This window comes from Pyrgilauda ruficollis, unplaced genomic scaffold (genome assembly GCF_017590135.1).
Source record: "Pyrgilauda ruficollis isolate IOZ18807 unplaced genomic scaffold, ASM1759013v1 scaffold14, whole genome shotgun sequence".
Lineage (NCBI taxonomy): Eukaryota > Metazoa > Chordata > Aves > Passeriformes > Passeridae > Pyrgilauda > Pyrgilauda ruficollis.
In genome coordinates this window covers 4,321,709-4,335,893 of record NW_024512543.1, presented here as the reverse complement: position 1 = coordinate 4,335,893, position 14,185 = coordinate 4,321,709, and the positions used below count along the sequence as shown (strand labels likewise).

Sequence of the window (14,185 nt, the reverse complement as noted above, 5' to 3'; positions counted from 1 at the left end):
CAGTCTCAGCCTGCCAACAGTTATGCTGCCATGCATACATGTCATACTGGTCTTTCCTGCTTCACTGCCTGGCTTTGTTTCTGCTCCAAGCAGCCAGCTCAGCCAGGCAGGCTTTGTCTGAACTCCAGCACAGAGCAAGCTCAGACTCCACCATCACAGCACTTCATGGGCTCTCTTATACACCGTGTTCCTGCCTCAGCTGGGCAGCATCAGCCCCTGCACCTGTGTCTCCAGAGATGGGAGGCAGCTGTTCTCTACTTGGGAGCCCCAGCAGACACAAGGAAGGAGGCACTAGTTCTCTTTATCATCATGTACAGGGAGGAGCTCAACAGGACAGATGTGGTTCACAGGGACGTTTGGCCCCCAACAAACTCTGAAGGATGAGTTTGCTTTGATACCTTTCCAGCCCTCAGGAACTTCTGCAACCTCCCTTAGCAGGGAGAAACACATGCTCCACATCTTTCCATCTCCCTCTGCCTGCCTTATCCTTCCTCATAGTCTTCATAAAAAAAAAAACCAAAAAAACTTAGAATAACCCAATTGAGAGTGCGATCAACAGTGAAGGAACAGATGTGTTTTCTGCTTGCTAGCAGAAAACCAGCCTTAGATAGAAAACTTACATATCACAGTTGAAGGCCCTCTGTGATGCAAGGAAGTGGGAAATCAAAGGTCTGAACCAGTAAAGCTGAGAATGTCAAATGGGAATCACAATGAAAAATATCAGTTGGATCTGGAAATTAAAGTCCAGCCTCACAGAGTCCCAGAGGGAGGTGCAAAAAGACACTGCTCACCAGAGGAGTGATTTTGGAGAAAACTAGGAATTCCTCAGTCAGATGTCCTGTAGCTTGCAAGGAAAATCTAGGAGGCTGTTCCTCTCCCAGGCACACTCAGTACTGCATTGGCTGCTTCAGAACAAGTCTGCTGTAAAGAGGAAGGAGCCCAGTTACAAAAGCAAATAAATGTTAGTTGTATGGTAAGGAAGAAGAGGGAGAACAGAAAGTGGATTGCTCTTACTGCAGAAAAACCAGAATAAAGTGCCTTACAAAAACTTGGTGAATCTGGGGTCCCATGGAAGAAGAAAAATAATGACAGACCACCTGCTGTCTGGGATACAACTAGCACCATATACATCTAAATCTGAAGTTGTTTTAAATCATCTGCAACAGAAATGATTTGTGATGACATCAGACTATTAGGTCATCGTCCATTCATCATGAGCTGGGGCTCACCCAAATTTCCATCCATAGTTAGACCAGCAGCCACTACAGTATAAATAACAAAACCTGTAATTAATTTCTGGCTCATATGCAGTCCTTTCACTAATAAAACATTGATATCAGTGACCTAGCACTGTCTTTCATGAACTGAACTGAGGCAGACTGTGCATATTCATTTTTTGCCCCCAGACTGAGCAGAAGTCAATAAATGAGCTATAGCCAGTGCATTGAGATTTAGAAGGGTTTGATGGTACTTTTAATTTTATACCTCTGCTGAATTTGTAATTTCTCGACCTCAGCCCATGCATCATGCTTTTGATGGAGATTTATTGAAGTCAAGATTTCACAGCTTTGAGCAAGATTCAGAATATAGTTTATGGATGCAAGAGAGGTCAGAAATGATGAAGTGGAGCACAAGAGGCACACCTTAAGGAAAGAATTTTCCTCCTGTCTCTGAAGACTGATCAGCTGTGGCTCCAAAAATTCTGTTCAGCAGCTTGGTCTCCTCAAAATGTCCCAATCTCACTCTATTTCTCCTCCCCAGCCCCTAAATATTCCGCTGCATTTGGGAATCATTTTTTCCAGGCCTGTTACCAGCTGTGCTGCACTTGAGGTGCAATGCCCTACCACCACCCCACCTGCTGAAGTATGAGCTCAGCTACTGAGGCAGCACCCCTTTCCAAGAACTTGAGGTTTTAGAAATGACAAGAACAGCCTTCCCCATGGGAGCTTCCTGAAGGAGGAAATGTACATTTCCTACATTCATTGTGTGTGTTTTGGGCCTCCTTGATATGGAATTAACAGGGAACAGGAGCAACAGCTGAAATTTTGAGGTCTGCAGTGATGGAAGTCAAGATGTCCATTCCCTGCTACTGCCTCTTACTCCTCTGCTCCTGCTGACCCCTGGTGATGTGACAACCTTCCACCTCAGTTCAGTGACACTCCAGTGCCCAATTCCCTAGCAGGTTCCTTTGTACCAGGCTGCTGTGTCTCAGCAGGAATCCAGGCTGCCAGCAGTGCATAAATGCACATAGCCCGGAGCCTGAGGTGGAGACACACAGATGTAATGCCTTTTATCCTCTTTTGTCAGAAAAATGTAATTTACTTACTACTGCTATTCACTGTTAATAGAGAGAGGAGCTTGTCGATACAAAAGTAATACTGCTTTAGTATACTGATAGCATTAAACCAGTGCAGCTTCCTCAGGATGGACCCAGCTGCTGGATTCAATGTGTTTATAGCATGACATCGCCAGGGGAATGAGCTATAAACACATAACAGGCCTTTGCACCCCCCTTGACAGCATCAGGTCACATTTCAGTTAGATAAACAAAAATACCATCCAGAAGTACACCTCCAATCAAAATAATAACGCTATGCAAGCAAGGTCTGAATTTCTGGCTATCATGGCAGAGACAGATGCATCCAGAGGGTCCTCTCCAGATGGTCTGTACTGGCTCAGAAAATAGGTCCCTTGATGCATCTCAGTGAGCATTAACAGGCCATAGCCAGTGAAGACCATTGACATTCAGTACTTCACTGCTGAAGACACAGCCAGGATTTCCTCAAGCCTGAACAAATGGTACCTGTTCATCTGTCTCCTTGCCACTAATGTCCATCTCCCCAGCTGGCTTATCATCCAACTACCTTGCAAATGTCTCATTCACACAGTGCTGCTGTTGATAGGTGTCGTTGTTGGGGCGGTCACGACACAACGAAGAGACTAGAAGCAGTCTCATTTGGCAACTGTTTAATACGAAATATGTCTGACTTTTTATACACTCTGTGATAGTTTATACTTCTTCTACCTTAACTATTGGCCACAATAAATCAACATAACCATTGGTGAAAAGTTACAGTGACTTAACTAACTTTCTAAAAATACTCCATCCAGCTGCAAAGTTCTCTTCTTTCTTCTGTTCCTCACTTCTCTTGGTCTCCTTGGTTACAGCCTTGAAGACAGCTCCTTATCAGCTACTTCTTTGCTTCTTGCTCCTTCAGCTAACAGGCCCACTGTTAGCTCCTTCCACAGATAGGCAGGCAGTTTCAGCAGGGGCAATAAGGACCACAAAAGCAGATCTAATGCCTTTTTTGTCTCCTTCATGTCAAATCTGCAGAGCAGTGAGTTTAGCACACAGAGAATGAGTTTCTACTCCTCTGCCACACACTGAAATTGGGAAGTCTGGCTATGGGTTTCTGACAATGTTCCCCAACATCTTTTTATGTCACTATCACCACAATTCACTGACAAATACAGGAGGGAGGGTGGAGAAGCCCCTCTCTTCCTTATCAAATCAACACACCTCGAGCACTGAATCTTTGGGATTAAAACATGCAGAATAGCTTGTTACCACCAAATCTGCCTGAACACCATCATTTCATCCACAGACCGTACATTTACTAATACTCTCTGCATCCGCCCATCCTTAAAAGAAACAAAGTGTCAGCTAGAGCATAGAATACTTCAAAGTTCGCAGTGAAGACTTTGAAGTTCTTCCCTGTAAAACGCTCTGTTAACTCACCGACGGATCCTCTGTGCAGGAGCCTTTCTGAAGCAAACTGAAGCAGTATTGTATCATCAGGGACTTTCTCCTCCCTCATCAAACCCTAAATGCAGATTGGGAATTTGTCTTGGCAGAAACAGTGCAGTCACTTTAGCTGACATTTTTCAGACAGGCAACTCATTGAGAGTCTACTCACTACTGGGTATTTAGAGAGGGGAAGGTGAAATTAAATCCCGCTGGCCATACAGCTCAGCCCCAGCAAAGCAGGGACTGCCTCATGTCTTGGTGACTTGTTAAAAAAATTCTGCCTAGCTGTCCTCAAACTACCACAGGAACTATCAGTCAGTTTTCACCCTGCAAACATGAAGTGTGAAAAACAAACTATCTGTGGAAAACTAAGCTCACACTACTGACTAGTAAGGTCAGTGAAACTGTCTTGAACTAACTAGACTTTGGGTTCAGTCCAGCACAGCAATTCCTACATCTATCCTTGCCCTCCTGGATCACATGGGATACTTTTCCTGTAGTGTGCCTAACACACCCCTTGGCTTTTGGAATTCCCTTCAAATTGATTGTATTTTTCAGGCTTTCCCCTTCATCTTTGTTCAGGATGCAAGTGAGAAAATCATTCTGGTTTTACTGGCATATATTTCCCATCTTGATTCCAGTTCAACTTGTTTCTTTGTACAGCAGTTCCATTTAACTTCATGGGGTGGGGGTGGTTGTGAAATCTCCCCAGCAAACACTCAGGAATTTTATAGAAAAAAAAAGGCTGGTGAGGTTACTGACTCCATTGTCTCCCCTAAGTGAAGTTCTGAGATTTTAAAAAAATGAGCACATACTTGGGAAGAGGAAGTTCATTTAGGTCTGGAGGTCTGTTTTTGTAATTTTTCTCAAGGAAGCAGCTACTAAGTTGCATTAAAAAAAATAAATCCTCATTTGGCTTCTGTGTCCTTTTTTGAAGCGTTTGACTGGAAGTGCCAAGTGTGGTGTTAACACATAGTGTGAGGAGCGAAAGGGAGGGAACACGTGCCAAGGTCACCTCCACAGCAGTAGCCATGGCAAGCTTCACAGCAGTGATATAAAACCTCCCTCTGATACAAGATACCATTCACAGCTACTTTTTAAGAGCTATAAAAATACAGAGCAGGGACATATTAATTAAAGTAGTTCAGAGAGAAGCTCCGCATGTCTGTCTTGGCAGCGGATGACTGAAGGGCACATAGCACGTAGGGGAGCAGGACATCCATACACAGAGTTAGCAAAAATATTTTAGTTTTTATCACCTCTGGGTCTGTCAGTGGGCAGCACAGATGGTTTGCAGCTGGGGAGCCAGTCAGTGTGCTGCTAAGAAAGCAATGTGACCTGCGTTGTGAAGCAGTGCATACTGTAAGGAAGCTTTTCTTCATGACTAGCACAAATCTCCTTTGCTGACATTTAAGTCCCTAACCTCCTGTCCTAGCTAGACTAGAAAGCACACCACAAAAATTCCCCTCCGCTTCAGCACAACATGTTTCTTATTTACCTCTTTGTCCCTCCATTGTTTCCCCTAAAAAAGACAAACTCAGTTCTTCAAGACTTTGCTCATTTCCACACTGATGTTCCCTGCAGAGCACTGAACTCACCTTCCAGAGTGATGAGTTTTCAGCAAAAGAGGCAGTGATGAGGGCAAGAACCCATTCAGGCTTCCCTCTGCTCCTTTCCCTTCCAGGTTAGGGCAAGGCAGGCCAAGAAACAATCAAGGTTAGTAGCTGAGTGCCAACCCACTAGCTATGGCTATTTCTCTTCCTTGTCCCCTACTACAGCCCACCATGAGAATAAGCTTTTGCTGTGAACTCACTGACTGGACACAGCTGGCAGTGAAACACATCCAGCAAAATGTTGGTGGCTAGCAGGAAGTCTTTCTGGTTTTAATTGGTGATTACTCCAATTGAGTGAAATACAGATAACCCACCTTTTTTAGCTCTTGTGTTTATCTACTTGTATTTACCTCACCTCCTGCCTTCTTTATCCAAAATTGGAGCAGGCCTTACACACTCCAATATTTCACTATACACTGGAAACCTTGAAAGCAGCAGAGCATAACTGGGGCATGGAGCCAATGTGGCCAGAACCTAGTGACATTAAGAGTCCCAATGCCCATCTGCAAGGCAGGGAAAAAAGGGGTATTTGGGTATTCTTGAGGATCTAACATTCACCATCACCTAAGGTGCACAGAAGATGCACTCAAAGGCAGTTTTCTCCCCCGTAAACACTTTGTCAAGAGACAGGCAGTCTAGTCTAATGTTTTCCAGAGCTCTGTAAGGATTTCTTAAGTTCCAGTTTTACTGCTTGGACCGGCTCTACTTCTAGTGTGGAGAAAATATCTGTAAAATGGAGCTGGTCTTTAAAACATCAGCACAGTGCTTTGAGACATGCAGCTGAACAACACTAGTCTTGCTACTCATATATCACAGGACAACCAGAGGGGGACAGGAGATAGCATAAAGCTTTTAAAACATATGGAAAACATTATCTAAATAGCAAAAATATGACATAAAACTATATACACATGCTTACAGCTCATATTTGAACTCTCCACAGCCCTTGCTAGATAAGTAGGGATAATGATTTTTTTATTCATAGCACACTGAAAAGGAGTCCCACTCATATTTTCACACGCCCCAGCAGTCAGACAGTCTCTCTGCTTTTATTTACAGCTAGAAGTCCTGGACAGAGTCATGGCACAGAGGAAAAAGGAAAAGCAACTGGCAGATCTCAGCTAATGCAAAGTACTGTCTGACATTTTTCAAAGAACAATCAATTGCAGAGGACTTGCTGTTAATCACTGTGAAACAGATACATTTCAGATCCCCACAGAGAATGATACAATGTGAAGCAGCTTCTTAGAGCAGCAGGGTTTTTTGTGAAGGGAGTTTGGACAGGCAGTTTTTCTTTTAAGCCTGCATTTCTGACAGCTACCTAGTACCCTTTTCACAGGCTTGTCACATTTGTACCGAGATATATAAATGCCTTCTCCTTTTTTCCTTCTTTTTTGCACAATCTTTCACTTTTTTTAAGTAAAGAAAGATAGAAGCTGTATTTCCTATCATCTATAGATGAAGCCAAAATTTTTCCTGCACAAGGAAATGGCTTCTTGTTATCTGAAGACAACATCTCTATTTTACAGTAAAAGCCTCCATCCTATTTTTTTTTTCTGTTCTCCTTACTCCCTCCTGTCTCAAAGCTGAACTTATCCAATAGCTTGCAAAGGAAAGTAATAAGAGAAAGATGGTTTTGCTTTGTTTCCTGGCGACCAACACCACTGAGACCCCAGGTAGCATCACATTGGCTAATTCAAGATAGAAGCAAGTTCCATTACAGTTAAGTGGCAAGAGAGGATGCAGCAGTAACCTTGGCACAGAAAATCCTTGCCAGAGCTGCCTGCTCTTCATGGTAGAATTCACAGTGATAGAGGAATATGTTTTGATTAAGAGAAATTATGTTCCATGTATGTTTATTTGGCTTTTGGGTTTTCTTTTCTCCCTCTATTAAGCTTAACCATGTTGGTTCACTTGCATTACCCTCTTTACCTGTAAAAGCCTTGAACAAAATCCCCTTGATGCTAATACAAGAGGGCTAATACAAGAGGGCTCACTGTGGCTCCTTTAATAAGTCCCAGGGAAAGCTGGATCTATCTTCTTTGCATTTAGCTCAAACTGCCTCTGTCTTTCTCCAGAACAATGTACCCCTCAGGGTGAGGAAAAGTCCTTATACCAACAGTATGGCACTAAGGAGAAGAAAGTTCTTTGTAATGGCCCCTACTCCCAAAGAACATCAAAGGGGATGGCAGCCTGTGGGAATGAAGATCTTACAGGTCTGGACAACTGTGGGGGCTCAAAAGGAGATCAAGGAGAGGTGATGAGAATTGACTTTCTGGTTCAGCCTAGAGGTGCCTCTAAACCCATACAGAACATTGCAGACAGGCAGGTGACTCCTTGTTACAGAGGCTCCCTTTGAATGTGAAAAGATCTAGTTCCTCCAAGACATTCAGGCATGGGGCCAAGGCAGTGAGGTGCTTCTCAAGGCAACCACATTGCCTTCATGGAAAAACTCCCACCAAAACCATGTTACAGACAGTGCAGAGATCTGATACTCCCTAAGGAGCCAGAGCAATAGAAATGCAACAGGAAGAGAGCTTCCCATGCCTGCCATTACTGAATACCAAAGAGAGAATGCAAGCCCACAGGGATATGTTGTCTTCTGTCCTGTCAGTCACAGATGTGACAGCTGGGACCTTTAGCAACTGTCAAAGGAGGAAAACCAAGGCACTCCAAATGCCAAGACCGTCAGCAGCATAATTAACATGTCATGTATGGTCTGCTCAAAAGAGCAACACCTACTGCACCTCCAACAGACAATGCTGCCCAGCTGGTAAATAATGTCTAAGTGACTGAAAAAATAAAGAAAAAACACAAACTGTAGAGTTTAGAAAGACAGAAATCAGTTTGTAGCCCACAGAGGAAGGGCTTCAAGGGCATTGCTTCTCCCACTCCTGAGGCATGTCTCCGGAAATTCGTACGCAGTCGTATTCTTACAGAAGAACATCTGTTTCACATGCGCAGAACATATGAAACGAAAAGGATGGAAGCAAGTTCTGCAGGGAATTCAAAAGCCAAGACAGGTTTGGGGATCTCAGCAGATGTGGTGTGCTCCCCACTAACCTGCAAGAACCAGTTTGAGGCAGGTGGCACCAAGCACCAGGTAAAAGGGAAAATTTCTCTCCCCCATCTCTGGCAGCATACTTTGGACAATCTTAACAATGTGAAGTGACAAGCAACAGAAAGAAAAACCCGATGTTGTGAAAGCCAGCCCATACAGAGAGCATTGCCAATTCTCCCCCTGCACAGATAAAATGGATGAGTGTGGTTAAGTGCAGGACTGTCCCAGTTAAGATAAAATACTTGGACAACCTAGATGAATGCTCAGGCTGAGGAAAATCTAAGATTTCATTTGAACAAATGTAGATCTGTAGCCATGACTGACCAAAATGACCAGGCCAAGGACAGCACCTGAATCCACTGTTCAAACATACCTGAGCAAGCTCATTATCCCATTGCTTAGAAGTACAGGATTGGTGCCAGCATGGGCTCTTCCACAGCTGATCTCTGACACACAAATCAGGGAAGGCACTGGAAAGGGAAACTCGGAGAGTGAGGTCCAGGTGTTACTGTAAGGAACAATGGACCTGTAAGGACTGGGTAAGACACAAGGAAAGAAGAGAAAAAGCAAGCATGCAAGAAAGGAACAAGAGAACTTCAAAAGTGGTAAGTCTGGTAAAAGAGTAAATTTTTATGGAATGTAACAATTAGCAACGGAGACATACAAAGAAGTTTTATCTATAGACTAGTAGAAAATTTAAAATCATAATAAAATAAAGCAAATCTATTTCTGCATAATAAATATATTGCTTCCCCTCTTCTTTCAGATTGAATTAAAATTATGCAGGTTAAGGATATCTTACAAACAACAAAGAATCTTAGTTTAGAAAATATTTGTGAAGGAAGTTCTCCTTGCTAGTTTCTATTTCTGAACAAGTGATTTAGAAAAAATCCTCTTCAATGATACCACTGGCTCCACAAAAATAGAGGATGTGCAGTCCAGTTCTTGTCTCCACATTACTTTCTTGTCTCACAAACAGAAAAGACCTGACCCTGTGATCAGCCAATCGGTTCCATTTAAGAGTTTGATCAGGAGTTCCTATATCAGAACAAAGGGAGAAAAAACAAAGCAGAACAAAGAGGTGAAATGGACACCTTGTACTCCTGATGACAGAAAAGGAGTTTCTGAGTCACGCAGAGAGCTCTCAACACCTCGATCAGATGGAGACAGGATATAGCACTATCTGAACACATGCTCAAAATGCTTTGGAGAGAAAAAGTTATATCCAAACTGCTGCTGTAGGCAGGAAGGTCATGCTGGGATTATAATCAGCTGTGTGAATGAGCACAGAGACATATCACATTTGGCTAAATGATTTTTTCGTTAAGACTTGCCAGTGGTACAGGGAAAAAAATTGCCCTTATAATGAAAATTATCTCATTTGCAGCTCTGTGATAAATAGTATTTATCATGAATCTTTGATTCCTCATGCTGCTATTGCAGCTCCTCTGGGATGGCATTAATGTACCATTTCTCTCCATGGCTCCTACTTATCTCAAACAGTCTCTGCTACAATCAGGGTTTTTACCCCTGGCCTGTGAAATTTCTTGAATTATCTGATAAGGGCCAGTTTCAGCCACAATCACAGCAGGTCCAGGATTCTGCCCAAATGCTATAAAAAAATGTGGGTCAACTGCACTATACACAGCAGTGTGAAGATAAGGGTTTTACTGAAACTTCTTTACAGAGTCGCATAAAAGTTGAGCATAGCTTCATCATTCAGTAGAAGCACACTCATCTCATGCAATCAAAATCATCAAAAGGGATTGTACAGAAAGGAGTGTGTATTTTTAAAAAGTTATCTTTAACTAAGGTCTAGCACCAGACAAAAAACGTGAATATTTAAGTAAGTTAGACAGCAGCACATCTTAAAAAACAACAATAATTAGCACACACTAGCTTATATTTTCAAAGCATTTTACAAAAACTTGAATTAATTAAGCCTCACAACATCCTTGTGAGATAGTTAAGTATTATTAGTCCCATTCTAGAGACAGAGAAACAGGTATGAAGAGAGTATAACCTGCTCACCACCACACATGTCAAATCCAGGTACAGAAGATCAGATTTTCCATTTTTTGCCATGTGTGGTCAGATCTCTTAAAAGCTTCTCAAATTTAAATTGTTTCCTCTCATCCCTTTTAAGACCTGTCCTTATTTCAGTCTGATTTGAAAAGGTACTCACCAAGTGCTATTCAAAGAATCACTGAATGGTTTGGGTTGGAAGGGCCTCTAAAGAACATGCAGTTCCAACATCCCTGCCATGGACTGGGACACCTTCCACTAGACCAGGCTGTTCATAGCTCCATCCAACCTGGCTTTGAACACTTGCAGAGATGAGGCATACACAGCTTCTCTGGCAAGCTGTTCCAGTGCCTCACCACCCTCACAGTAAAGAAGTTCTTCCCAATACCTAATTTAAACCTAGCTTCTTCCAGTTTAAAGCCATTAACCCTTGTTCTATCACTACACACTCTTGTAAAAAGTCATAAGAGAGGTGCTCCAGCCGTCTGATAATCTTTGTAGTCCTCCTCTAGACTTGCTCTATTATGTTGGGGGCCACAGAGCTGGACATAGTACTCTAGGTGGTCTCACAAGAGCAGAACAGAGGGGAAGAATCACCTCCCTTGACCTGCTGGTCGTGCCTCTTTTGATGCAGCCCATGATGCAGTTGGCTTTCTGGAAAAGTAATCAACGCATTCCAGGAACCTTCTGAATTGCTTATGCCCTGCTGTGCTGCCTCTCCAACAGGTATGAGCTGGCTGAAGTCCCCCATGAAGACAAGGCCTTGTGAACACAAGGTTGCTCGAATCTATAGAGGGCTTCATCCACTCAGTCTTCCTGGCTGGGTTACCTGTAGCAGATCCCCTCTGTCACCTGTCCCTGCCCTCCCTTTAATCCTGACCCATAAGCTCTTGATGGACTCCTCCTCCATCCCTAGGCTGAGCTCCATGCGCTCCAGATGGAGCTCCGTGCACTCCAACCAATCATTGACACAGAAGGTGACACCTCCTCCTTGCCTGCAGTGCCTGTTCTTCCCAAAGGGCCTGCATCCTTCCATTCCAACACTCCAGTCACAGGAGTTATGCCACTCCATATCTGTAACAGCTCTGCACGTGTGAGCACACTTGCGACAAACAAGCAGAATTAGGAAAAACATTTTTTATAAACTCTGTGTTAATGGAAGCTGTTTAACCACAGACTTGACATGGGTATTTCCATACTGCCAGTGTCACTTCTCATCAGGCACCTGCCACCAGGAAACTTGCTGAGGCCTATCTGCAATGCTGGGACAGCTCAGAATCTTCAAAAAAATAAGGTTTCTTTCCTTCTTCCATATAAGGAATCTCTCTCTGTGGCAAGGGGTCTTCTTTAGAAAGAACTCTTATGAATACAACTGCACTGAAAACAAAGAAAGATTTTTATCAAGACCCTCACTGAGACCTTCAAGATCATCATGTCCAACCCAGCCCTAACACCTCAACTACACCATGGCACTGAGTGCCACATCCATCTTTTTTTAAACATATCCAGGGATGGTGACTCCACCACCACCCCAGGCAAACTATTCCAATACTTTATCACCATTTCTGTAAAAAACTTTTTCCCTATATCCAACCTACATTTCCCTTGGCACAGCTTAGGACTGTGACCTCTTGTTCTGTTGGTTGCTGCCTGGAGAAAGAGACCAACCCCCACCAGACTACAACCACCTTTCAGGGAGTTGCAGAGAAGTTGTAAGGTCACCTCTGAGTCTCCTTTTCTCCAGGCTAAACACCCCCAGCTCCCTCAGTGGTTCCTCACAGGGCTTGTGTCCCCAGCCCCTCACCAGCCTCGTTGCCTCCTCTGGATGCGCTCCAGCGTCTCAAGGTCCTTCCCAAACTGAGGGGCCAGAATTGGACGCAGCACTCAAGGTGCAGCCTCACCAGTGCTGAGTACAGGGGAAGAATGACCTCCCTGCTACTGCTGGCCTAAAGGTAAAGCCAAGGGCACAAATTTATGTCAGAAAAATCTAAAAACTTTTATCTATTGTGCTTTTGTTGCCTTTCTCTGAACTCACTTTATTATAAGAGATGGTCTGGAGGCATCAGACATCCTGGGAGCAAGAAAACGATTCTTCATAGTCACTCTGAGAAGACCAGCTCCCTTATCATCAATCACTCTTGCCCTGAACTAGTAAGTGACAGACTAGGATTAAACTTTCAAACTACCTGAAAGTTCAAGTCAATGGATTTAATTCTATAAACTGCCAAATTAAACTTTAACTGGCAAATCTGGCAGATCTACTGCTGCCTTTTTGCAAACCCAGGCCCCAGGTGTTAGTGGAGACATAGAAATAAAAACAGTCTTTCCATCTTCAGTTACACATGTCCATCAGACACTGTCCAGGAGTCCAGGAAGTTAGTATCATGACAGCTTGATCTGAAGATCCTCCCCATATTTTTGGATCAACTTCACATGGTTATGGTCCACTGACCATTGCTCTGGGAGGTGTTTGGGCTTCATGCTGTCCAAGAAATGCTGCCTCCAGCGTCTTTCCAGCTGCATGAGAGAGCGCAGGCCTCCTTGAGCACAACACTGCACCACCTTCAGTCCATGTGGCACGTAGCTCTCATTGCAGATCCTGCCAGGACACAAGCACAATTTATTTTCACACAAGCCCACTGTCAGACTCCAGATCTGTCTCCAGTGAAGAGCAAGACACTGAAGATACTTTCAGCTGCAGAGTTTAATTACAGACAAAGGGTAAGCTAACCAAGAGGGAGAGTTTTAAGTTTTGCTTCAATGCCAGACTGTTTTCTGGAACACACTTACGCTGTAAAGCTGGTTTCTCTGAACGGAGAAAGCGTTCTTCTTTACAGCAACACTGAACAAAGCTCTTAAGGTCCATTACAAGCTCCTCGAGAGACTGCAAATTTCTCAAGGCAAGAATTATATGACCCTTCAGACTGCTGAGCCTGTCACTGAATTCCCTGCCTGGATGGGTTCTGTGTTACAACATCTGCACTTTGCAAACAACAGCGAGCATAAGAAGGAGAAGATACTCATTTCAAGCAGAGACGAGACACTTATTAAGAAAAGATATTTGGGGAGACTTTGAGAAAGTGAAGAAGAGAAGACTTCCAATATGACTATCCTTCAGACTCTTTTCCTGACCTGTACTTCAGAAGATGTATAAAAATGTTGGAGGGGAAGATGGACAGCAAGAACAGAAGACTTGTGAGAGGAAGAGAAAGAAGAAAAGAAACAAAAGCTGCAGTTCAGAGAGCAGTGGTGGGTTGAGGGGAGATGGGTATAAACAAAAACAAAACCAGTAAGAAATGCAATATAAACAACCAAAAACCTTACATCCAACCTACGTGGGCTTGCTATACCTGGTTTCCAGGCCAGCTGCTGCCTGGAGCATCTCTGGAGTGACTGTGTCTGTGTTATAGAAGTCCTTGATGCCTTGCAGCAGCTCTGCCCTGCGGGGGTCGGGCAGGCTGTCTGCATTCAGCAGGGCGCGCGCTCCCGAGCGCACTTGCCTGCGCAGAGGGTCCTCCAGGAGACGCACACCTTCCTCGGAGCCGATCGGAGCCCCAAACTCCTGGGCCAGCTGCTGCTTGAGGTGGTTGTCATAGTAATTGGAGATGGCATGGCAGGATGTGCAGAGTAGGAGCACATCATGTGAGTTGTGGTCCTTCATCTGGATGGGGAAGTGTCTTCTGTATTCATGAGGAACAACATTCTTCCTAGAGAAGACAAAACAGACAGCTCACTGCA

At 43.8% G+C, this 14,185-nt stretch overlaps 1 protein-coding gene across 11 annotated transcripts in view; it reads right to left on the bottom strand.

Moving 5' to 3' along the window:
• Nucleotides 1-3,188: 3,188 nt before the first annotated feature.
• Nucleotides 3,189-14,185, bottom strand: part of EXD2 (exonuclease 3'-5' domain containing 2) — a 27,973-nt gene continuing 16,976 nt past the window's right edge. For 9 of the 11 annotated variants that reach the window (XM_041459812.1, XM_041459811.1, XM_041459806.1 and 6 more), the window contains 4 exons: nt 13,798-14,154; nt 12,900-13,046; nt 8,796-8,930; nt 3,189-5,419 (listed from right to left, as the gene is read on the bottom strand). In XM_041459812.1, the coding sequence (XP_041315746.1) occupies nt 5,239-5,419; nt 8,796-8,930; nt 12,900-13,046; nt 13,798-14,154 (820 nt within the window). In that variant the 3' untranslated portion in view covers nt 3,189-5,238. Of the gene's footprint in view, nt 5,420-8,795; nt 8,931-10,075; nt 11,825-12,260; nt 13,047-13,797; nt 14,155-14,185 lie in introns of those variants that run through there. The other 2 variants (XM_041459815.1, XM_041459816.1) reach the window with 2 other exon arrangements.